The 26801-nt window shown below is 40.6% G+C and overlaps 1 protein-coding gene across 1 annotated transcript in view; it reads left to right on the top strand.

The window, feature by feature from the left end:
* The window catches only part of CPS1 (carbamoyl-phosphate synthase 1), a 205760-nt gene that overhangs the window by 67824 nt on the left and 111135 nt on the right, over positions 1-26801 (top strand). Inside the window, exons 14-20 of the mRNA XM_030209032.1 lie at positions 6016-6111; positions 6247-6436; positions 8391-8548; positions 14342-14470; positions 19628-19772; positions 23044-23254; positions 24979-25177. Of these exons, the coding sequence (XP_030064892.1) occupies positions 6016-6111; positions 6247-6436; positions 8391-8548; positions 14342-14470; positions 19628-19772; positions 23044-23254; positions 24979-25177 (1128 nt within the window). The remainder of the gene's footprint in view (positions 1-6015; positions 6112-6246; positions 6437-8390; positions 8549-14341; positions 14471-19627; positions 19773-23043; positions 23255-24978; positions 25178-26801) is intronic.

Genomic DNA, 26801 nt, shown 5'->3' with positions numbered 1-26801 from the left:
TGGGCTAGATAGGCTCACCCTGCCTTCTATTTTTATCCAACTTCCTTTGCTGATACTTGTCTTCTGTTCTGATACTTGTCTTCTGTTCTGTTCTCAATCTAACCTTCTCCTCCCCTTCCATCCCTCAAACCTGCTTTTCTTTGGCAACCCTTGCAGCGATAACAGGAAGTTGGGGTGGAGCAGAAGGAAGCATCAGAAGCTGGCTCATTCAGGTAGCCTGTGATCGCTGCAGGGAAACAGCAGCAGGGAGGGGCCGCTAGAGAAAGCAAGTTTGAGGAACCGAGGGGGAGGGGGAAGAGAAGGTGAAAGAGCCGGTGTTAGTCTGCTAGGCTCGGGCGGGGGGATTGTTTGAGGAAAGAAGAGGGACGGTCATTTTGGTATGATTAGAGAAAGGGGAGAAGAAGTGTTAGTCTGTCATGCAGCAAAGTTTAAAATAAAATCCATGTTGCTGTGTGGTTGAATCAGCATCAGGCGAGGTAGGCGCCATTTTTGTTTGAAATCTGATTGGGGGAACGGCCATTCCCCTTGCGCCCAACCTAGCTATGCCACTGATCCACACATTTATCACCTCTTGCTTAGACTATTGCAACTTGCTTCTCACAGGTCTCCCACTAAGCCATCTCTCTTCCCTTCAATCTGTTCAAAATTCTGCTACACGATTTATATTCCACCAGTGTTACTATGCTTATATTAGCCCTCTCCTCAAGTCACTTCATTGACTCCCTATCCATTTCTGAACACAGTTCAAACTCCTCTTATTGACTTACAAGTGCATTCACTCTGCAGCTCCTCAGTACCTCTCTACTCTTATCTCTCCCTCCACTCCTCCCTGGTAACTCCATTCACTGGGTAAATGTTTCTTATCTGCACCCTGCTAACTCAAGACTCCATTCCTTTTATCTTGCTGCACCATATGCCTGGAATAGACTTCCTGAGCTGGTACGTCATGTTTCATCTCTGGCCGTCTTCAAATCTAGGCTAAAAGCCCACCTTTTTGATACTGCTTTTAACTCCTAACCCCACTCACTTGTTCAGTACCCATATTTTTTCATTCCCACCTTAGTAATTCCCTTATCCCTTATTTGTCCTGTTTGTCCTAATTAGATTGTAAGCTCTGTCGAGCAGGGACTGTCTCTTTATGTTCAAGTGAACAGCATTGCATACGTCTAGTAGTGCTATAGAAATGATAAACAGTAGTAGTAGTAGTAAAATGGACCAAAAAGATAAATGCACAGAGCGCAAAAACATCTAGCAAATAACCATTTTCAAAAAAAAGATATAATTTTTCTCTTTTGAAAACAGCTATATTTTCCACTTGGATTTTAGATGTTTTTAGCAAAATGTCCAAAGTTGGACTTATATCAAATCAAATCCCACAGTCTTTGGAAAACGATGATACCATGAAGTACTGGAACCAAGACTAAATATGCTGTGATATAAATTAGGCTACCAACCAAGTAAAGAATAATAATAAAGCTTCTTTCTTTATACTTTTTTTCATTTTCCTTTGCTATTTATACAAGAGTGCCCTCAGTATAAAACCACTCTTCAAGGCAATACATCTTTGCCAAGTGGTATAGCACTTTCTTTCATCGGGCCACTCTTAAATTTTTTTGTGTGCTGTAGCCAACACTATAGTGCTTAAACTAATAAATAACTCAAAACGTGAACTTATCTCTGAACGTTCTTGTGTTGTGCACTGTGTTTCTCAGCTTATCACTTCACTCTCGTCGGCCCTTTCTCTGACCGAATCTGTCTTCCTCCGAACGCAAACTTGGACTTAGACATCACATTGAGCCTGCAAATATGTGGGAAATGCAACAAATAAATAAATAAATACATTATAAAAAATGCCTTTCGATATTTCTGAAAATGATGCCAGACAGACGTTCATGTCCTTATTTTTTTGTTGTTCAAAAGTTGGATGTTTCACTTTGGAAAATGGCTATTCATTTTGGACATTTTCAGTGCAAAAACATCCATCTCACAGCCATAAGTGAACAGGAAATCTGTACCTTTTTCCTGTTTTCTTATGGCTGTGAGATGGTCGGTTATTTTGGACGTTATGAGCAGGATGTTTTTATTTTTTTGGACTTAGATTTTTTTTTTTGAAAATACCACACGATGTATCCAATATTCTGAAGGCCACTGAGGTGGTGCATTCTCTTTGGCATGGAAAACCACATTACTGTGTCATCAATGAAAGCTCTTAGGGTACTGTTTAATGAGACCTGAGCACACTTATTCATGACTCTCTTTATGGAGCCATTATAGAAAGAGATTTCACTACTTTTATTTCTTTTGCAAAATTGCTTTCTTTTCTCTTCTGATTGACTTTTAAGAGTATCCCTCAGCACAGCCCTTGAACTTCAGATGCATCCACATCCCCATGCACTTCTTGGAGGTTTAGCTCGCAGCCCTCCTAAAAGAAGCCTAAAACTGAAATAACGGTGTGCTGCCAGAAAATGACAGTTTTGCATTTGTAGAAATTGAATGGCATGCAATCACAGCAAGACAATTGAACTTTCAAATGAAGTAATAATATCGGATGGGAAGTACATTAGTAGGTCATTTAATGATGCCTGGGGTATGCTGGTGAGCAGCAAGGCTGATTGGCAATGATTTCAGCCTCCTGAGAAAAATGATTTAAAATGGTCAAGTAGGTCACTCCTCAAAGCAACTTATAACAATGGAACACTTATGAATGCAGCTAAAATTAGAGAGATAGCTTTAGGTAGCTTTTTAGACCTCACCCTAGACTAGAATAGAAACTTCAGCACAATGAGAATATTCTAAACACTGGTAAGGACTTCACTACGGGAAGTAACCTATGAAATCTATTGTTCCATAGAGATAATAATGAGATTTGGGGGCTATGAGGAGAATGAAAATAGATTTTAATCTAAACATAGTTCCAATAAAAACCAGCCTAATTTCAAATTCATTTTTTTAATTTTGTGACTGGAAGGATAAGTAGAAATAATCAACATTGTGATTAATAATGCATTAAACACAGAGTTAACTGCAATGAACAAGTAGTGATTGTATTTGGAAACACAGGTCAAAGGTACTGTTTCTACCAGTTTGGTGAAGTTTGAAGATTTATAGCACAGGTAATTTTCCACTCCTGAAGCAGCCCAATTGGGCGAAACATGGCCATGTCTGGCATGTGTGTATAAGGCCCCCGGGAGCTTGAGTAATGAATAAAGTCTGTATTTCTATACAGTCATCTCTTTCTTAGCCTAAATGTGGATGCAATTTACTGAATCTGGCCCAATGTGTACACTTACTCACAAAAATACTTGCATTTTGAACATTTACATGTAAGTGTCAAGTAGATGAGAACACACATTTATAGCATTGGCCTTATAGTTTCCCTTTCATTCAAAAGTAGTGACCAGAAAGTATGCACTCTGAAAGTGCACTATACCCCCTAATCCTATAAACAGATTTACACTTAGAGTTCAAAGTTGCATGTGCAAGTTATAGAATACTGTCAATTGCACATGCAACTTAATTTGATAATTAGATGCTAATTGCATTAACCAGTTATTGGCTATAATTGCTCTTATATAAATGTTCATTTTCAAAGTTCTATGAGACAAGCTTTCTTCGATAATTGCATTTACTTTACATCTTCACCAACCTTCTCGATCTTTGCGATCATCATCATTGAATTTATTGGCTGTGCCACACTGAGCCCGCAAAAAGGTGGGAAAATGTGGGATACAAATGCAATAAAATAAATAAATAAATAAAATTTCATTTACTTTTTCTTGAGGAATATAGGAATTCTATTTTCTATATAAGCGATCCACAAATGTGGAATGCACTTCCTGATAAAATTCAATCCCTAAGAGATCTTGAAGAGTTTAAATCCTCGCTCAAGATCCTGTTATTTCAAGAAGCCTATAACATTGATGTGCTTTAATTTTTATTATAAAGTTTATCTGTAGAGAACTATAGGTAAAATGTAAAAATTGAGCTGTGGAACGGTATAAGATCAAACTGTCATACCTATTTGAGATGTATTGACTTAAGATTTTTGTTTATTTTACTCTGTTTTATGTCGATCATATTTTACATTGTTTTGTATAATTATAAATAACTAAATAATTGACACTAATTAAGGGCCCTGTTAACTAAACTCTGCTATAGGTACACTATCACTTTTAGTGCACACTAAAAATAGCACACGCTAACATTAGAGACACCCTTAGGAATATATGGGTGTCTCTAATATTAGCACATGCTAAAACCGCTAACACTTTAGTAAACAGGGCCCTAGCAGTTATGGATATAACTATCATAAGTCAGTATTCTGCAAAATGTGCATGTAAAATCCAAAGTGCATAATTACAAGAGGGGGGTGGTGTACCTGGGAGGGGCATGACTGGGGCAGGGGTGTGCCTAGCACTTAACATGTAGAATACTACGATTTACGTGCATAACCACCTACATTTGGGCATGAGCATTTACACAAGCCATTGAGCTAGCATAAGTGCTCGCACCTAAAGTTGGGCGTGTAAATGTAGACTCACGCTAGTATTCAATAATGGCAATTATGCACAAGATTACTGAATTCTCTATTACTGATAGAGAATTCATGCTTACTGCACATTATTCTGGCACCTAGCTTGGGTGACCTATAGAGAATTACTCCCTATACTGTATTTTACACTTGCTGTTTGTGTTAAGCCCAAGCAAAATACCTGCATACACTTGCAAATTGAATGTATGTATGTATTGTGTTTTACTTCCTTGACCTAAACAAATCTATAAGCAGTTCTCTTTTTAACCAGGCTAAAAGCATGCATGCTATAGAAGCTCACATATATGTTTAGCTTGTTTTAAATGCCAGTTTAGCCATGTAAATTGCTGTTTGCCTGGTGAATGGCTTTGAAAAGAACAGCTGAACAGGAAAGGATTTACATTTGGGAAATGAAATCCAGGTGGTTGCATTAAACAGAATGAAAAGCAGCAAGTCAGCCACTGAAGCATCACTTCTGTCCTTGAAATATGCCCATTGCTTCTATATTGCTTAAGTTGTGGGCATTCAGGTAAGAGAAGGGGGCAGGCTGTGCTGCTTGAGGCCTGGCAAAATTGTAAAATGTCTTCCAAGCCCTTAAAAAACCCATAAAGACAAGTGCCGATTAACTTGTTGGATTCTAACAGGTCCCCTTGTCTCTAATTAACCCTAAGAAATATTTATGAATTTATTTGTTACATTTGTACCCCACATTTTCCCACCTATTTGCAGGCTCAATGTGGCTTACATAGTACCGTCAAGGCATTCACCAAGTCGGTTGAGAATAAATGCAAGGTTATATAGTGATCGAATGAGGTAGTTGTGAAGGGTCAGGAGGAATACAGATTGTATGATGTCCAGTACGATCATTGGTCATGTTTTGTTGCTGGCTGAAGGGGTTTAAATAGGATCGTTGGGGTAGGCCTTTTTGAAGAGGTTGGTTTTTAGTGATTTCCTGAGGTTCAGGTGGTTGTGGATTGTTTTTACAGCTTTCGGGGTCCATTCCATAGTTATGCGCTTATGTAGGAGAAACTGGATGCATAAGTTGTTTTGTATTTAAGTCCTTTACAATTTGGGTAATGTAGGTTTATGTATGATCGTGATGATTCAGTTCTGTTTCTTATTGGTAGATCTATAAGGTCTATCATGTATCCTGGGACTATGCCATATATAATTTTGTGGACCAAAGTGCAGATTTTGAAGATGATCCGTTCTTTGATTGGGAGCCAATGCAGTTTTTCTCGAAGGGGTCTGGCACATTGCCCTTATCGGTCAGAGTTCAAAATGAAAAAAACCCTCCCTCCTTTGAAAAAACCCTCAAAAGGGTAACAAAGGGTTTTTCATGTTCTTGTTAGCTGGTCTGAGCACAAGTTGCCATGGTGATTGATGGAGAACATATACACCATTTAGAGTAAAGAAATACAGTGTGTATTACAGCTCTGGCCTACCCATTAAGATTCTCCTGGTTTATATTTTCCTTTTAACAGGTTTCTAAAGTTCTTATCCTTGGCTCTGGAGGCCTCTCCATTGGTCAGGCTGGCGAGTTTGATTACTCTGGGTCACAGGCTGTTAAAGCTATGAAGGTGAGATTTTTTACTTTGCTGGCCTCACCACTTTTCCTTGCTGAGCCCTGAGGATGCTCTCTGGCGTGTATGAATGACAAATATTGCGATTTATTATTCTCACTATGAAGTACTGATGTGCACTGTGCTTTCCAGGAGGAAAATGTGAAAACGGTACTCATGAATCCCAATATTGCTTCAGTGCAGACAAATGAGGTGGGCATAAAGCAGGCCGACACAGTATATTTCCTCCCCATAACACCACAGTTTGTCACAGAGGTCATCAAAGCTGAACGGCCTGATGGGCTAATCCTTGGCATGGGCGGCCAGACTGCGCTGAACTGCGGTAAGTAACCGGGGACTGAAATAGTTGAGATTTGTTGATTTGTAGTAACTGCCAGCCATTTGGGGCAGCTGGGGCTGAAGTCTGATGTGCTGGGGCTGAAGTCTGATGAACTTTAATTGTAAACCAAAACATTTATTTCCTAAAATACTCAGAACAAGCCTGGGCCTTGAAAACTGCTGGTAATCTGGAACACTTCACCAAAGTTACTATAAATTTTCATGGCAAAAATAGCTATTTACTGTGATTTTTGAATATTCATGGGTTACTGTGGTGTCACGGAACTTATAAATAATTAACATTGTCTGTTTCTCAGAGAGGTAGTGATAAAATCCATGGGGTAAATATTCTGATGGTAGTGGTTAGTGTGTTTGGTTTTTTTTTTTTTGGGGGGGGGGGGGGGCAGCAGTGTTATGCAGAATATTCAATGCTAGGCCATATCCAGACACTAGCATTGAATATCCAAGTATGTGTGGGCAGCTATCACTTATGCACATATGTGATAATCTGCACTTAATTGGATAAGTTAAACTGGACAAAGATGGGACTGTTTTATATGGTCCTATTTGTCTGGTTAATATGGAGTTATGTGCTGAATATTGCCACTTAACCACATAAGTGTCGACTCTGCCCCTGTACCATCCACAAAATTACCAGATTTAAGTTTCACAGTTAGTTCTTTTTTTTGTTCAAACATTTTCTACATATTCCTTCATCACCGCCCATTTGTTCGACCAATTTCAAAGAGAAATGTCTCTTTTCTCAGCCTGCAACCCTTTCATAGTTATAAGCTACATGAACGAAAGTCAATTATTATTCATGAAGAGTGACCATAGAGTTATGTGCACAAATTACCCTCAATACCATTGTCAGCAAAAAATTTAACAAAAATCTCTCATCTCTTGCTAAAGGATATTGTACACCAATTGACTTCCAAGTTAGTAATTTATAAGTCAAGAGAATATCAGGGTTCAGTATAGAGCAGGGGTTCTCGACCCAGCCCTTGGGATACATCTAGCCAGTCAGGTTTTCAGGATACCCACAATGAATATGCATGAGATAGATTTGCATACGATGGAGTCAGTGCTTGCAAATTTATCTCATGCACATTCATTGTGGATATCCTGAAAACCTGACTGGCTAGGTGTGTCCCAAGGACTGAGTTGAGAACCCCTGGTATAGAGGAAATACCTCCCCAAACATCTTTGAGTTTCACACTTAACTCTGATATTCAGCGGCATTATCTGGTTAAGTGTCACTGAACATCACTGGATAGCCCGCACAAGCAATCTAACCGGGCAGGTGTCTCTCCTACCTGGCTAAATTGTTTTGAATATTAACCTCTATATTTACTACATTTTCTACATTTTAACCATAATGTCCAGGGAATATTTGAGTTGATATTCAAATAGACATATGTTCACCAGTGGCTGATGTTTGTGCAAGTCCATTCCCCGTTCCTTTTTTGATGACTCTGTGGATGGTGTTGGGCCAAATTTCCTCTATTTGGCTTGATACTAGCCATTTAATGGACTAAATTCTGTATATGGTGCAGAGAAAACTGCTCAGCACTATTCTACAAACCACACTTAAAGTTAGGTGAAGTATATAGAATAGTGCTTATGCCTGGGAACCATGACTACATTTAGGTGTGGCTATTTGCACCAGTGGAAATGTGGTGCAAATACTCTCACCTAAATTAGGCACGGATCCCACCTTACATGCTGAATATATACATTAATTTAAATGGTGATGCCAGTGTTAAAATTAAGTTGCCACCAAATATCAGAGCCACTAAAAATAAGTAAAAATGTATTTTCTCCCATTTTCACTGATTTTAGTTTAATGAAGCAGCTTGGCAAATTGCATTTTTATATGGGATAATGCAGTTTATCAATATATTTTAGTGGCCAGCACTCAACATATTACTAGTGCTTGTCCTGCCTTCCTCCTGCAGGGGTAGAGCTGTCCAAACGAGGTGTTCTGAAAGAATACGGTGTGAAAGTGCTGGGTACATCAGTTGAAGCGATTATGGCCACTGAAGACAGACAGCTATTTTCGGACAAACTGACAGAGATCCAGGAGAGGATTGCGCCAAGCTTTGCTGTGGAATCGGTAATAAAACAGAACTCTTGGATCACCAACTGTTTGATACTTTAATCCTCGGAGACATGACTCGAGGCCTTCAGTAGAACAATATGTTAAACACCAGATTTTCTCACTGGGATAATATGAGTAACAACTGTACACGAAAGTGTAAAATCCATAAGGCAGCAGAACATACTAGCTAAAAGATCTTATAAACTAACAAAAAATACTATCACTTTGTGTACGTGAGTGTCATTAGTTAAATGATACATTTTGGTACAAATTTTTGATAAAGAGAAGAATTGGAATCCTAGTGTTGATCCATGCTGGATCTTTTAGTATCTTGTAAAACACAGTTTGGTTTAAGGAATCATAGAAACATAGAAATGATGGTGACGAAGATTATATGGCCCATCCAGTCTACCCATCCATATTAGCTACTAATCTCTATTATCCCTTCCTATCCTTTAGAGATCCTCTATGCTTCTCTTGCTGGGAGAATGTTCCATGCATTTACTAATTTTTCTGTAGAGAAGTATTTCCTTCTGATTCTATCCCTTTTCACCTTCATCCTGTGTCCCCTAGTTCCAGAGCATAGGTGCCAATATGATTCACAAAAAATGTTAAAAAGAATCAGATCGAAAACTGATCCTTGTTGCAAATCACTGATAACATCACTTTCCTCATAGTGAATTACCCTTTGTCACCTTTCACTCAACCAATGTTTAATCCATTCAGTCATTTTAGGGCCCATACTGAGGTCGCTCAGAAATATGCATACACCATGGGGCTAATTTTCAAAGCACTAAGAGCCAAATTCTATAAATAGCGCCTTAAAAATTGGCGCCAAAAAACCACGTGCTTAGCATGATTTTATAAATTATGCCTAAAGTTAGGTGTAGCTTATAGAGTATGCTCATGCTTCATTCTTGCAACTAAAGTTTAGGTGCACCCATTTAGGCCACCTAAAACCAGGCCTAAATACCTGTGCCTAACTTTGGTGCAGATCAGGTGTATTTCATAATAGTGCACATAGTTTTTTGAAACGCCCATGGCCCACCCGTTCCACACCCATGGCCATGCCCCCTTTTAAGAATTTACACGCACCATATTATAGTATACGCCTAGAAAGTTGTGTGCATAAATTATAATTAAAGTCAATTAATGCCACTAATTGGTTGTTAAGTGCCAATTATCGGTACTGATTGGCTTGTTAATCAATTAACTTGTGCACGCAGTTTAGCCATGCTGCTAAATTAGCATGCACAACTTAAGGTACCATTTATAGAATTTGGGGGATGGACTTATAAAGTTCCATAAGTTACTATTGGGCTCATTTTCGAAACAGAAGGATGTCCATTTTTCGACATAAATCGGAAGATGGACGTCGTTCTCCCAGGGATGTCCAAATCAGTATAATCAAAACCTGATTTAGGACGTCTCCAACTGCACTCCGTCGCAAGGACGGCCAAAGTTCAAGGGGGCATGTCGGAGGTGTAGCGAAGGCGGGACTTGGGCATGCCTAACACATGGACTTCCTTGACCCATAATCAAAAAAAACAAGAACGTCCCTGATGAGCACTTGGACGTTTTCACCTGGACGTGTTTTTCTTACAACTAAGGCACAAAAAGGTGCCCGAAATGACCAGATGACCACCAGAGGGAATCGGGGATGACCTCCCCTTACTCCCCCAGTGGTCAGTAACCCCCTCCCATCTTCAAAAAACATCTTTAAAAATATGTCATGCCAGCCTCTATGCCAGCCTCAGATGCATACTCAGGTCCATGACAGCAGTATGCAGGTCCCTGGAGCAGTTTTAGTGGGTGCAGTGCACTTCAGACAGGTGGACCCAGCCCATCCCCCCACCTTTTATGTTTGTGGAGGAAACAGCGAGCCCTCCAAACCCCACCACAAACCCACTGTACCCATATCTAGGTGCCCCCTTCACCCAAGAGGGCTATGGTAGTGGTGTACAGTTGGGGGTAGTGGGTTTTGGGGGGGCTCAGCACACAAGGTAAAGGAGCTATGTTCTTGGGAGCAATTTATGAAGTCCACTGCAGTGCCCCCTAGGGTGCCCGGTTGATGTCCTGGCATGTCAGGAGGACCAGTACACTACGAATTCTGGCTCCTCCCATGACCAAATGGCTTGCATTTGGTCGTTTCTGCCATGGACGTCTTTGGTTTTGAAAATCGCCGAAAATCAGAAATGTCCATGTCTAGGGACGTCCAAATCTAGGGACGGCGAAATTTAAGGATTTGGACGTCCCTGATGGTATTTTCGAAACGAAAGATGGACGTCCATCTTGTTTCGAAAATACGGGTTTCCCCGCCCCTAGATTTTGCTGTTTTGTAAGGACGTCCAAATCGCAACTTGGACGTCCCTTTCAAAAATACCCCTCCAAGTAATTTGTAAGTCTAAGTGCTTCGAAAATACGCCTCTAAATCTATTCTCTCTTGATTCAACTCTCTGGTCATCCAGTCAAATAAATTAATCAGATTCATCTGATAAGACCTGCCTCTAGAAAACCATGCTGCCTTGGATCCTGAAATCCGTTGGATTCCAGAAACCGTACTGTCCTCTGTTGTAGAAGTATTGCGGTTAATCTACTCACCATAGAGGTCAAACTAACCAGTCTGTAGTTTTCAACCTCCTCCTCACTTCTGCTTTTGTGGAGAGGGACTATATCCGCCCTTCTCCATTCCTCTGGGACCATTCCTGACTCTAAAGAAGCATTGAAACGATTAAGCAGAGCTGCCAGAACTTTCCTAAATTCCTTCCATACCTTCGGATGTATCCTTTGGTGCCCTATCACTTTGTCTACCTTTAGTTTAGCTGGTTCCTTTTAAGCAATGTAATGTGTGTAACATGCATGTAAATGTTAGTGCCTAGAACTACCATTATGATGTCCAATTAAGCATTTTTGAGTGTTTTAGAGGCCCTTTTACCACGCTGTGGTAAGCACAAATGTGTGCTTACTGCAGCGTAAAATGACGTACCGCAGAGTGCACTGAGGCAACCTGCGGTAGTTTGGACATATGCACGCATTAGCAGCATACTAAAACTTAAAAAAAATTTGTCCGGGGTCAGAGAGTGGGTGTGTTTACGCTAATTAGTTAGCGCAGCTATATTACTACGCAATTAACTGATTAGCACCTACAAAATAGGTGGTGGTAAGGGCTCATGTGCTAGTTTTTGTTAATGGTTTTGCATTAATGGCAACACTAGCACATGGCCAAATGGAAAATCAGCAATTTCTGGCCACTGCAAAAAGTGGCCTTAGTGTGCGGAAAAGTCCTGTATAAGGGCACGCTAAGAGCACTTTTTGCCACAGTTCAGTAAAAGGATCCCTTAATCTGGGAGAGTTGATGTTGGGGTAATCATAATTGTTGAGTTTAATTATGTAAATCTCAAGAGGGGGGCTAAAGAGCTGAAAGGTAATTGAATCCAGCGGGGAAGGGGGAAGGAAAATAAAATGGGCCCTGCGGTAGATATCACACACTAATCACAAGAAAATGCCTCCCAAAGTATTCTGCCAAGATTTTAACAGCATTTTAAACCTGTATTAATGCTTTTACTGTGCAATAGAGTTTACACATGTAATTGCTTTTAACACACATAAATTAGCATGTGAGAGTTTTAATGCAAAAACCCGTGAGGTAATGAAATGCAAAACTATGGAAAATGGCTCCCTATTTATTCGTGCATGAAAAACAGCAGTGTTAATACTTGCAAAACTTAGCATACACCCTTTAATTCAAAAACTGGATCTTTGTGAGGCACATTTAAGTTTTGCTGTAACATCTGCATTATTGCCCTAATTTTAATGGTAGTAAATCAATGAAAAACTTATTTGCATGCAAAAGCATGGACTGCTAACATAAGCTACTTAATGCACATTGACTTTAGAACATTGACCTCAGAATCAGGGTTGTTTATTTCTTTTATAAAAACTTTTGTTTTTAGCTCAATATTTTATAGTGCAGCTGGAGACCATCCTCTTACTGCAACTTAACATTTCTTAGTAGATGATGGCAGATAAAGCATTTGCCCCAGTTACTGTGGTACACATGGCTAAGGCTGAAGCCTAGATGCTAGTAATTTAATTTATTTATTTAGACTTAGATCATACCTTTTTCAATAGTAGCTCAAGTGACTGAGTAGCCTAGTGGTTTAGAGCACCAGGCAGACAATAAGGGAAGCCTGGTTCAAATTCCACTGCTGCTGCTTGTGATCTTGAGCAAGTCATTTAACTCTCCATTGTCTCAGGTGCAAAATTCGATAATGAGCCCTCCAGAGATTGGGAAAATACTTACTGCACCTGAATGTAACTCATGATGCTCCCTTTGTTGTCTTCCTCTTTCATTCTCTACTATCCTCTTACTGAGTCCCACACCTAATCACTCCTCCCTCACTCCTCCCATGTCTTACTACCAAGTGTAATAACAATATAAATAGCTACCAACCAGATGCCCCAATGCTCAGAACTCCCATGGTAAGCCAACAGCACTGAAAAATAACACCAGAAAATTAGCTCGCCAATGCTTAAAGGAAATGGTATGCAAATTACATGCACACTCTTAAAGCAAAAGCAAGGAGTGAGACATGCTTGGCGCATGCACAGAACAGTTAGTGCGGTAAGCACAGCTCCTGTGCACATGCGCCAGCCAAACCCAAACGTGAAGCATGCATTGGCGTCTGTTTTCTGCCTTTAAATATACTTTAATTTTTTTTTTTTTTACTTGGAAGGCTTATGGTTAAATGTAGGAAACAGGTGCCAATGTGTGCTTTCACTTTTGGGTTTGCTCAGACTCATGCACATTAATTTCTCACTACTGGCGCATAGAGGCTTGCACAAGCTTTCTTCTGTGTCCAAACTGTATAAAAACTGGCAGATTCTAGAGATAGAATCATGAGAAATCCTCTCTTCAAATTTCCTAATGCCTGCTCCAAGCTGGTGTTATTTTTTTACAGTTTGTTTTGTGTGCTGTTCTCTGAACAATGGGGAGGGGGGGAGGGAATAGAAAATGAGCTCATTAACATGTGTTTGACTACATTAGCATGCTATTTGCGCTAATCTTTGGCATGCTCGCTATTTCCTGTGCTAGATCATCTGAGCATTCTGCGCTCACTAATGTGGGTGCTAGTTTGGTGCTGATGGCTTCTAGCCCTGCGTTTGCTTCTAAGCAGCGAGGCCTAGTGAGGTCATCATGGTTCAATGGCCTTGATATCCATTTCGGAAAATAAAACAATGAGGTAGACCTTGTAAAAAAACTGCAACCACAGCGTTTTGTTTGAGAGACTGTTCCCAGAATTTAGCTTTCTATGTTCTTATAACCACACCAGCCTAGTTTATTTTGAAGTTTTTATCAAGCTGGTGACCTATTGCCTCTGACGCAGCCATTCTTGTACTGACGAAACATGGCCACGTCAGGCATTTTATGTTGAATACCTGGGAGCTTTTAATCTACTAATAAAAACTTTGTTTTTTTATAAGGTCTGCCTCATTGTTTTATTTTCCGCATTGGATTTGGCGGACCAACTGCCTTGCTGTTTCCTGACTCTTGATACCCATTTGCCACAATTGATCTGCCATCAACTCATTTCTGAAAGAGTATTTTAAATCCGTTCCCCAGATTGCCTTTTGCACTGAAAAATAAAGAGGAATAGCATAATCCCAGGTTTCTGTTGCTATCTTGCAATCTGATCATTGCTAATAGGGTAAATTTCATACCAGTCAATATTTGAATGCAAAATACAGACACTTGTAAAATTGATTGTACACCTTTTAAATATGAGATGGGTTTTTATCTGTTTCTAGGTCAATGATGCTTTGCAAGCAGCAGACAAGATTGGCTACCCAGTCATGATTCGCTCAGCCTATGCTCTGGGTGGACTTGGATCAGGCCTGTGTCCTGACAAAGAAAAGTTGATAGATCTTGCTACCAAGGTAATCTTTTAGCTGGAGGCAATAGTGAGCTTACCTGTTAAGGGGTATAGTTTAAGCCATTTTTCTAGATTGTAGAAACCAGGGTCTTTTGAATTGTGTTTGCAGAGTTAATGTGATCTTAATTATAAAAATGAGGGGAAGTGAAACCAAGTAGCTTGAATTAATGGATCAGGTTGAAATTATTCTGACATTGAGAACAAATCACTTTTCAGAAATAATCATTTTAAGCAACTTGGATTATTTTAATTTGTATTTAGGGAAAAATCCTTGAAAGCACCATTAGTAAACATCCTACATTTATCTTAAACACTATCCCCGATTTTATAAAGGTCGCCAAAAATTGTGCATGCACATTTAGGCGTATTCCTGATTTACATGCACAATTTAATAGAATAATGAGCCAGTTAGTGCCAATAATTGGCTTTTTAACAAGCAATTATTGGTACTAATTAGATTTAATTGGAACTTATCTGTGTAAAGTTAGGCACAGAGGAGTGGCCTAATGGTTAGTGCAGCAGGCTTTTATCCTAGCATCCTAGGTTCAATTCCTACTGCAGCTCCTTGTGATCCTGGGCAAGTCACTTAACCCTCCATTGCCTCCGGTATAAAAATCAAGATTGTGAGCCCTGTAGAGACAGAGAAAGTACCTGCTTATATACCTCCGCCTTGAATTTGATAGTTAGTTAGTTAGATAGTTAGTTCTAAATAAATAAATAAGCAGATTATAAATGCCTAAATTAAATTTGTACATAAAAATGTATAGGCAGGCCAAAAAAGGGGGCACGGAAATGGGAGGGTCATAGGTGGATTGGGAGCATGGTTTTGAGTTGCTTGCGTAATTGTAGAATAACGGTGCCTCATGCATACATTTAGGTGCAGGCATTTGTACCACATTTTTGTTGGTGCAAATGGCTACATCTAAATTTTCATGTGACCTCTCCACAAGCATTAATTCTATAAACCATGCCAAATTTTAGGCACATCTTATAGAATACTGTTAACACAGGGTTGCTTTGGCGCTAATTTTATAGGTGCCATATATAGAATCTAGCTTTATCTGGTCAATCTTCAGCAGGCAGCACTCACCGCCGCTGGCTAAATTAGACCTGGATATTCAATGCAGGGTCATGTCTGAGCACTGGCATTGAATATCCAGGTCACTGGCGGACCTGGAAATTATACGGGTATCAGCTGATGTTCAGGGACCATACCCGCATAGTTAACCTAGCAAAGATAAGGCTGTTTTTCATGCTATCCTATTTGTCTGGTTAGGTATCAGGTACCAGCATTGAATACCATTGGTGCTTGCATATCTGCTGGTTCCACCTGAAGCCTACCCCAGACTGCCCTAGAACTGCCTGGATTGTGCCAGGGTGGTCTGTGCAGATACCCAGTTTAGTGCCACTGAATATCAGTGGAGTCCCACACAGCATGGTTTAAGTAGGCAGGAGACCTCTATTTTAATAGGGGGCCAGTTACCAACAATGTGCATCAACGCTGTTAATGTTTGTTATTTGCAACATGACTAATTTTATGCAATGTGCCCTGCAATAAATAACATATTTATGACATTGGCACATGTTATTATTTTAGAAGCACATCCTACAAAAACAACCAGGCAGCCTATAACAGTGATATGTCATTATTGTTTTTACTTGTCTTGCCCTCCTTTGATACAGCTAATGTAAGATGTATCTGATTTTTAATTATATTGTCTCATAGTCTGGGTCAATATTTAAAATCCTTAATGGAGTAGGTGTTACATATGTGTATAGATATATCAAAGTGAAAGGGCCACTTAGCAGTGAGGCTATTATTGCCCATAACTAGTCATACCACCTTTGCAGAAGATTGTAATCTTCCAAAATCAAGCACTGACCACCCCCCTTTCTGATTCCCCCCAAAATCAAACCATGAGAGCGAGCCCCAGTATTGAGATACCCCTTGCAATATCCAGACACAGACCCAGTATCGTTCAACCCTCCTTGGAATATCTATTCCCCACCATCAAGACCAGCTTACCACAAGAAAACTGTCATGACTCCTGATCCCCCTTTTACTCTTCTATAATGCATCCTTTCCATTCTAGAGTCCAGATCTTTACCAGCAGGAGGGATGTGGGAACTCTGCTGCCTGCACTACAACACTCTGTCACAGAGGTAGTGGTGGTGGTGGAGTGGGGGTGGGTAAGGAAGTCTTGATGTTGGAGCTGATGAATATTGCAGGTGATGGGAATCTTGATGTTCGGGCAGGTCTTCGGTTTGGGGAGGGCCCTGAAATGAGCTTGAAGCTGTGAGGAATTGTATCTTGAAAGGGTCTGGGCTTGATGTCAGAGAATCCGATGTTCTGGGGGAGGAGAATCTGATCTTGATTGGAGGTTGGGGGTGGAGGGAGATGAAATCCCTCTTACTAACGCATGGGATATTTAAGTCCAGGGCCAGCTTAACCATTTGGCAGACTAGGCAGTTGCCTAGAGTGGCAGATTCTGAGGGACAGCAAAGAGCATAAGAACATAAGAGTAGCCATACTGGGTCAGACTAATGGTCCATCTAGCCCAGAATCCTGTTTCCAACAGTGGGCAAGCCAGGTCACAAGTATCTGGCAGAAACCCAAATCATGGCAACACTCCATGCTACCAATCCCAGGGCAAGCAGTTGCTTCCCCCATGTCTGTCTCAATAGCAGACTATGGACTTTTCCTCCAAGAACTTGTTCAAAACCTTTTAAACCAAGATACATTAACCACTGTTACTATATCCTCCGGCAAAGAGTTCAAGAGCTTAACTCTTCGTTGAGTGAGAAAATATTTCCTCCTATTTATTTTTAAAGTATTTTCATGTAACCTCCTTGAGTGTCCCCTAGTCTTTGTACTTTTGGAACAAGTAAAAAATTGATTTATTTCTATATCTTCAGTTAAAGCAAAAGAATAGGTGGTGACAGCTAGATAAATTGAAATCTATTGACGTGTGTGTTTATCCATGGAAGGGTTGGCAATTTTCAAACAGACCATTTACTTTGGTAAGTTATCAAGCTCTCAGAAGGGAGACTAGGGGCCTAAAAGTTAATTGAGAGGGTCAGAAGGCTGAAGGTTCACCTGCGATGTCTAATATCCTTGAACTAGCCCTGTTTCAATCTATGTTATGTGCACAATATACTTTATGGACTAGATTCTATAAATGGTGCTGAAAAACCAGGGCTAAAAAATTTAAGCACAGAGCGCTATTCTATAAAGGATCCATGCCCTTTATAGAAAAGCGCTTAGCAAATAAATGAACCTAACATTAGATGCCAGGAATTACACCTGCTGCCACCTAAGTTAGGCACTGATCGAGTCTATACTGCAACAATGCGCATAAATTCTGGGAATGCTCCCCAAAACGCTCCTGTCCACACCCCCTTGAAATTACATGCCATAGGAGTTCAGCACACAGCATTATAGAATACGATGTGCAGGTAACTCCCAGTGAAGGCCAATTAACACCAATAATTGGTTGTTAGTAGCCAATTATTGATGCTGATTGGCTTATCAATCAAGTAGCACATGCAAAGTGGCAATGCACGCTGATTTGTGCGTGCAGCTTTAGTCGCCAGTGCACGCAAAAAATGTTTAACTATTTAATTAAATTTGATAATGCTCCTTAGTCACAAACTATAGTGCATTAAAACCCCCCAAAACATTTCACATAAAACAACAAGCATAAAACACCTACAAAAATTTAAAAAGCCTAAAACCCACCTCTAATTTCCAAAATACAATCCAGGGCCAAAATAATCCAAGGATTGTCTACAATCAAGTTACTGAAGTCTAACTTGTAAGAGAGATTGTCCCAGTTTTGTCAGTTTATGAAACTTCAGGTAATTATCCTGCAAATGCATAGATAAAGGTAGGGAAATCCATAAATTTGGCCCCATATAAGTGAAACCATTCAGTAGAATAGACTACATTTGAACCTGTGAGAATATAATTAACAATGCTTTATGGAAAGATCTCTGTGGGGCATTAGGAAGCAGCAAGTCTGCCAGATAGTGGGGTTTATTGTATCTCAGCAGCTGAAAGAAAAAACCAAACACAACAATTAAAAACTAATTTTTCTCTCATCTTGTAACCAATGTAATGTTTGCAGCACAACGATAATGTGATCAAAAGCATTTTTTCTCATTAATAGCCTAGTAGCTGCATTTTGGATCACTTACAGATGCAGTAGTCAGTTATTTTTTTTTTTTGGAAGCCTTATATACCATGTTACCATGTCCAACCAATTTGTAATGAGTGCATGGCCCATAGTGACCATATCATCCCACTAACATAGTGATTTAGCCTTCCTTATCTGTCACAGACTAGAAAAGCAAGATTGCACATTATTAGAAACCTGCTTTTCGAAGGCCAGCTTCAACAGTAGCAAAATCCCCAGACTTTGGACCCCTGTATGAACATTCAAGGGAAAATCAGCTAAAGTGGGATGGATTACCAAAACCATGCCTTTCCATCTAAACCAGATACATTCTGACTTTGCTTGATTTTCTTTTATGCCTTTTAAACCTTGCTAGGCAAGAGCTAACATTATTCAAGCCCTGTAGAGAATCCTTCCTAGAATGTACAAAGATTTGGATGTCATCGGTGAATAGATGACATTGAAATCGTCAACTTCAAGAATTAATGGACTAAAAAAATAGGTGCATCTTATACATGCACTTTACCTTTATGCATATGCTTGCTAAAACCTTTGAACATTTCGAACTGCAACCTTATTTTCAAAAGGTAGTGCCCCATTTCTCCATATGTGCATAGTATGTGCCAACATAAATTTCTTTTTCTAGCAATGACTCCATTTCAGGCTCCACCCCTTTTAAATTTGGCTTCAAGTACACATGTTATGAAATAAACTTGCATTTTGCTGGACTGGGCTGGAGCAGGGAGGGTGAAATTTTGAAGTGGAAGAGCACAACTGCAGAAATCATTGTTAATGTAAATAGCTGCACCCTTTGAAATTTGCATTTTTCTGGCTTCAGTGAAATGGAGTCTAAACACCTGCAAAACTCTCAAGAAAGCTTCAAAGAGGCATAATTTATCTTGTAAGATGCAATGGTCCATATTTAAGCACTGGATCTCTTTGTTTTCTCTTTCTTCTCTTTGCTTTCCAACCTCTCTCATCCTCAGGCATTTGCAATGACCAATCAAATTCTTGTGGAGAGATCAGTGGTGGGCTGGAAAGAGATTGAGTATGAAGTAGTGAGAGATGCAGCTGATAACTGTGTCACCGTCTGTAACATGGAAAATATTGATGCTATGGGAGTCCATACTGGTAAGACAACTTCTGTTATCTGTACACTAGAATGTCCAATGTCAGCAACAAGTAGGATAATGGAGAGCTCTTGCTCATTTGGAACCAAGGCTAGGATCTAGCACCATGAACCCTCATTTACAACTGAACAGGGATTTTCTTCCTATTTTAGACACTTTTTACCCCCATTTACCCCACAGTGAAGGAATACGCCAAGAACCATACGTTGGTGCTCCTTCTTGAAGCCTGTAATCATGAGGGATGACTCCACCCCCCCCCCCCGGGGATGTAAATGCTTCTGCAGCATCTATAGCCCTGGCTAAAGTGGGAAGTGGAAGATCCCATTCAAGGACTGAGGACAACTTTTATGGTAAATGGCACCCTGGTCAAAAATTGTTGATGGTGCCCTCTCCCCCAGTCTCTGAAGTGGATTAATGGGGTTGGGTTGCACATAAGCTTTGTCTACCCATCTCTCCTGTGACTTCATACTTTTTCCCAATTCTTCATGCCCCTGTACTGCCCTACAAGCTCTTTCAGCTACCTCTTTACTCCCCTTCTTGCTGTACATCTCAACACCACTCCCCAACTCTCTCATCTCTCACATGTTCTCCTTCCTGTTTCTACTCCCTCCACCAGTCACCCTCATGCTTTTCCCCCTCACTCACATACCTTATATGTTCTTTCCATCCACTCTAACTCTCCACTCACCTCCCTATGAACTCTCTCCCTCACTCGCCCCCATGCTCTCTTCCTCCACACTCAACTGCATGAATTGTCTCCCCTTCCAACTTATCCACAAGCTCTCTGTTTTACATTTACCATTGACTGCATAGTAGACAATGCAGTCAGCAGCCAGAGAGAAGTTCAGAGCAGAGGGCAGTGACATCTAAGGTCATCATGGCATAGAAAATCATAGCTTTTTCAGGTCTTCAACTGGTGAGGCTTGGGGATCCCTGTCAGCTCTTCTTTTTCAAGTCTTAGACCAGCTACATGGGCAATACTGGGGGTGCCCAAGGCATCCCTCATCTCACATTGCTCCCAACAACCATCCGTATTGCCTATTCACCTAACCCAAGAGCAGATGCTGCAAGGATTGAACTGGAGACTTTCCATATGGCAGTAATTGCCACTTGAGCCACTGGGTCATTTCCAGCAGCAGATTTCTGAAGATGCAGAAAACATCACTGACTGACTAGGAAATTGGGCTAAGTCAGACATAGATCCTGCATTCTTACTGTTTGCTGCAGGGCTATTATTTCTGATTGCTACCATAGAAACACTCTCTATGAGCACACATAAAAAATCCTGTTTATTTTTAATTTATAGTTCACAGTATGGAAAGCCTTCATAAACAAATAAGGAAAAAAAAGCTATTATATTTTGGCAAAATACTATTCAACTGCCCTGTATGACACATTTTTCCTTTAGCAGTTTGTTTACTGTCATTTCTACTTATTGAAGATTTTTATCTGTAACTGAAACTCTTTTCTGTACAGTCATCTGTAAAATCACCCTTCACTTTCTCATGTTCTTTGGAGATCTCACATTTATTATCCCATGATATGAACAATCTAGAAAGATACACAGGACAGTGGAACATTTTTTGTAACTTACAAAGGGGTCCTTTTACTAAGGTGCACTGAAAAATGTCTTGCGATAGTGTAGGTGCGGGTTTTGGGCGTGCGCCGATCCATTTTTCAGTGTGCCTGTAAAAAAGGCCTCTTTAAATTTTTGCTGAAAATGGATGTGCGGCACAATCAAAATTGCCATGCGTCCATTTTGGGTCTGCGACCTTACTTCCAGCCATTGATCTAGTGGTAAAGTCTCACGAGGTAACCGTGCAGTAATGACCAACGCTTGTCAAATGCCTCTTGGCGCATGTCCGATACGCGCGTCCGAAAATAAAAATTATTTTTCGGCTGTGCGTATCGGCTGCATGGCAAAAATTAAATTACCACAAGAGCCACGTGGTAGCCGGGTGGTAACTCCATTTTGGTGCGCATTGGGCTGGGTAGGCACTTACGCAGCTTAGTAAAAGGGCCCCAAAGTATTTGTGAAATTATAGGCTTACCTGTTTCAAATGGAAATTAAAACAACTGGTAATGTATTTTATAGTATTTATGGAGACACTTATGGAATCTACCCTAAAAACAATCTTTAGATTGTAAGCTCTTCTGAGCAGGGACTGTCCTTAGTTATTAATTTGTACAGCGCTGCGTAACCCTAGTAGCGCTTTAGAAATGTTAAGTAGTAGTAGTAGTAGTAGTAAAAACAATCTTTATCATGGTACTGAATTGCTTCGTGATATTTAAAAAAAAAAGAAGATGAAAAATAAAATTCAGAATGTTTTGCTTAGTGGTTCTTTGACAGAAACAAAAAAAAGGCAAAGATCTGCCACAGAAATGGCAAATCAAAAGAAAAAAAGCAGATCAAAAAAGACAAAAAAATAGAACAGGAGGGTAACAGAAGAAGTGGTTTATTACAAGTTACCCGACGTGGCCACGTTTCGCCCTCAGGCTGCGTCAGGGGTAAAAAAACTAATAGGGGTAAAAAGCAAAGTGAACCCCTAAAAGTAGTCATACAACCACCTTACATAAGTGCTTCCCAAGCTTACTCAGCAAACTTCACAATGCTATGTTGACAGCCTGAGGGCGAAACGTGGCCACGTCGGGTAACTTGTAATAAACCACTTCTTCTGTTACCCTCCTGTTCTATTTTTTTGTTTTAGTGGTTCTTTTACAAAAATGCGTTAGGTTCTAATGAGCACCTAATGCAAATTAAAGTGGCTTACTGCAGGATGCGCTCAGGTATTCTGTGGAAAGGGCCAAATGTGAGCGCACTGACCATGCTCTACAATTTGTTTTACATTTCTTGTTTGAGGGGGCATGTCTGGGGGGGGGTAGAGAGTGGGCATTCCTGCTCTGAGCAGTTATTGCAGAAATACTAAATGAGCCCTTACCGCCTACAAAATGGGTATTGGTGAATGCACGCACACTAATTTATTTTAATGGTCAAATGCTAATGGCAGCATTAACGCATGGCCATTAATTTAAAAAATAGAATATTTGGCATTTTATGGCTGCGCCAAAAATGGCCTTACTGTGTGAGAAAAATCTATGGAAGGGCGCACTAAGGCCAGTTTTTGCCACAGCTTAGTAAATTGACCCCTACATTAATTAAACAGAGCAAAACTGGACAAAGTTATCACTATCCTAGTAAACAGGAAGGTTCCATCTGCTTACAATATATTTTTGTTACTTGCCATAGTTAAATCATTTTGTTTTGATGTCAGGTGATTCCATTGTGGTGGCTCCCTGCCAGACACTCTCCAACGAAGAGGCCCAGATGTTGAGATCATGCTCCATTAAAGTTGTCCGCCACTTAGGCATTGTTGGTGAATGTAACATTCAGTTTGCCCTGCATCCTACCTCTCTGGAGTATGTCATCATTGAAGTCAATGCTAGGTTGTCTCGAAGCTCTGCACTGGCATCCAAGGCCACAGGGTGAGTAAAATAAATGATGGAATTTTTAGTAGACTTGCAGGGCATTTTTGATATGATGTCTAAGCCCAAAGTTGGATGTTTTGCTCAAAATGTCCGAAATCCAAATAACAAATATAGCTATTTTCGAAACAGCAAAACATCCATCTTTTTTTTTTCTAAATAGTCACTTGCTAGATGTTTTTTGTGCTCCGTGCATTTATCCTTTTGGTCTATTTTTGAAAAAAAACCTTCCAAGTGAAAAATGAACAAAATCAAGCCAGTGGAATCTAGGAGGAGCCAGCATTCTTAGTAGACTGGCCACACAAACATCCCAGCAGAGCAGTGGGGCACCCTAGGGGGCACTGCAGTGGACTTCACCTAAAAGCTCCCAGGTACACACCTCACCGTTCCTCCATAATATTGTACAGTGAGCCATCTAAATCTCACCAAAAGCCTACTGTACCCAACTGTATACCACTACAATAGCCCTTATGGCTGCAGGTGTTACCTGTATGTGAGTACAGTAGGTTTTTGGTGTGTTTTGGAGGGCTCACACCACAAGTGTAACAGTTAGAGTAGATTATGGGCCTGGATCCCCTTCTCCACAATGTACTGCACTGACCACTAGGCTACTTAAGGGACCTGCTAGCTGCTCTAATATGACTGGCTATAACATCTGAGGCTGTCATGGAGGCTGGTATGTACAGTTTCTTTTACATTTTTTAGGGGTGGGAGGGGGTCAGTGACCACTGGGGGAGTAAGGGTGTGTGTGTGTGTGTGTTTGTGTGTGTGTGGGGGGGGGGGGGGGTCATTCCTTTATTCCTCCAGTGGTCATCTGGTCATTTAGGTCTAGCTCAAAACATCTTAGTTTTGTCCTGGACATTTTTGTTTTGTTCCATTATGACTAAAAAGCGTCCAACTGTTAGGAACATTCAAATCCCATCCTTAGCATGCCCCTGACATGCCTCCTTGAGATTTGGATGCACTGCCAATGAACCACATAGAAAAACGTCTGGGAAATGGGTTTTGAAAATACCAGTTTGAACATTTTGGTGAAAAAAACGTCCAAATGCTGCTTTATGCTGCTTTTTAGACATAAGAACATAAGTAGATATATTTCTGTTTCAAAAATGAGCCTCAAAGGAACATAGATCTCCTAGAAACTATATTTATATAATCCAGCTATTAAAAACATCATCAATCCAGAGGAAGAAAAAAGCTATTATAAAATACCAATCTAGCCCGCTCAAAAATTTAGTTGCACAGCTTTTGTTGATATTGTCTAACTTATGATTCTCATTAATGTAAAACTGGGGCTGTGTCTGTAAAATTGTAGATGCAGAGGGGGCAATGGGAATTAGTATGTACTGACTTGAGATATATGATTTCACAAGCCTGTGGCTGAGTGCCCTCTTCAGCCACAGGCTTGCACTCCCGCATGGCAAATGGGATAACATTAAATCCTTCTTAAGCCTGGGAACCTCCTCTTCAACTGTCCTGCTTTTAAAGTGGGGACAATTACATTAACTTCTCCATGACAAGGAACCCTAGTTCCATGTCATAATAGGAGACCTCTTATATACTGTGTGTAATGCCTTCAAAGGAAAATGGATTAGATAAATGAAATTCCACAAAAACATCAGTGTAAGCTTCTTGAGTCTCTGAAATCTTCAATCTCTTTTATTCTTGTTTATAGTATGGTATTCTCACTTTCCTGTTTGTGTAATGTTTCTTCTGTCCTGCAGATATCCATTGGCATTCATTGCTGCCAAAATAGCCCTGGGGATTCCACTGCCACAAATAAAGAATGTGGTGTCAGGGAAGACCACAGCCTGCTTTGAGCCAAGCTTGGACTACATGGTTACCAAGATCCCTCGCTGGGACCTTGACCGCTTCCAGGGTACATCCAGCCTGATTGGTAGTTCTATGAAGAGCGTGGGTGAGGTGAGTCAGGGTCTTTGCAAAACTGACTTTCCTTATTTTTTTCTGAAAACAATTTTTGTCTTTTATGAGTTATCCTGTAACATAGTAGATGATGGAAGACAAAGGACAATTGATTTGTCAAGCCTGTCTGGTTATCCTAGACCAATGGTTCTCAAACCTATCCTGGGGGACCAGCAGCCAGTTGGGTTTTTAGGATTTCCTTAATGAATATGCATGTGAGAGATTTGCATAAAATGAAGATGAAAGGCATGCAAATCTGTCTTATGCATATTCATTAAGGATATTCTGAAAACCAACTGGCTGGTGGTCCCCCCAGAACAGATTTGAGAACCACTGGTCTAGACGACACTGCTAAGGATATGGACCAGCTACTAGCATTAGAAGTTTGACTGTTGGAAATGTATTACTTCTTTTCCAGATCAGTTTTTTAGTCTTCTACTTTGGCTCTCTATCAACCTGTGTAAAGAGCCTTACAAGTTCCCAGATTTCCAAATTTAATGCAACATTCCTTCCATGTTTTAGGACCAAACTTTCTAATAATCTAAAAGAGATTTTTGATGCGGGTGACTGTGGTGGAGGCAAAGAGCATGTGAAGGAGTGGGAACAGAGGATATGTGAGAAAGGAGTTAGTAGGAAAGGTGGGGAGTGGGGTTCGGAAGCAGAAGAAGTAGGGGAGGGGAGAGGTCATTGAAAGAGTTTGTAGCAAAGTACAGGGGCATGAGAAATTGGAAGAGAGTTTGGGGTTATATAATGATGTCAGGAGGATTGGGGACGGTGCAAGAGAATATGGGATATCCTATAATGCCTCCCTCCACGCACACACACACACACACACGCACACACACACACACACACACACACACACACACACACACACACACACACACACACACACACACACACCTCCCTGAGCACGTTCCTCCATTCCAAGTACCTCACCCACCTCACAGCCCCTCTTCACATAAGTAGCCACCCACCAATGAGCAACTGCAAGACAAATATGGGCAGGTCATAGATTCATATAATATCAGACCTGCTAAGTCTCAGGCATTGAGCGGGAGACTCTCACTTTTGCGAGTCACCTCCCTTATTCCCGCTGTTGAGCCAGAATCTCCTTCTGAGCAGCTTCTCCTTCAAGCGGCAGCAGGAGATGCCTTAATAAAGAGCAATAAGAGCTGTGGGACTGGTCCTTCAGCAGCAGGAGATGACGTTTTATTAAGGCATCTCCTGCTGCTTCATGAAGGGGAGGTGACTGGGTGCAGCGGCCATGTCAGCAAGGTGTGTCAGGAGCAGAGCTGTGGCTAGGGCTGGGTGGAGCTATAGGCAGGGCTGAGCAGAGCTATGGGTGAGCTGGGGGTGTGCCCTAAATCTTCTACTGGAAAAGCTGGCCCTCTTGACAGCTCTGAAACATGCTGAGTAATAAAGAAGCATCCTAGCTATGTTTCTGGCTAGCTATGTTTTATGGCTACCTAGGTTGCATGACTTTGCTGAATGGTAACAAGTCACCACCAACTTGCCAACATTCACCTGGTTGGTTTCTGGGGAGCTGTGGCCTGTAAAATTGGCCTCTCTGTGGCTTTTTGTGTAGCTAAGTTGTGTTTGCAATAAGTTTGAATGATAGTTT

This window comes from Microcaecilia unicolor, chromosome 7 (genome assembly GCF_901765095.1).
Source record: "Microcaecilia unicolor chromosome 7, aMicUni1.1, whole genome shotgun sequence".
Classification (NCBI taxonomy): domain Eukaryota; kingdom Metazoa; phylum Chordata; class Amphibia; order Gymnophiona; family Siphonopidae; genus Microcaecilia; species Microcaecilia unicolor.
The sequence above is the reverse complement of the archived record's forward strand: the minus strand, read 5'-3'. Positions and strand labels throughout refer to the sequence as shown.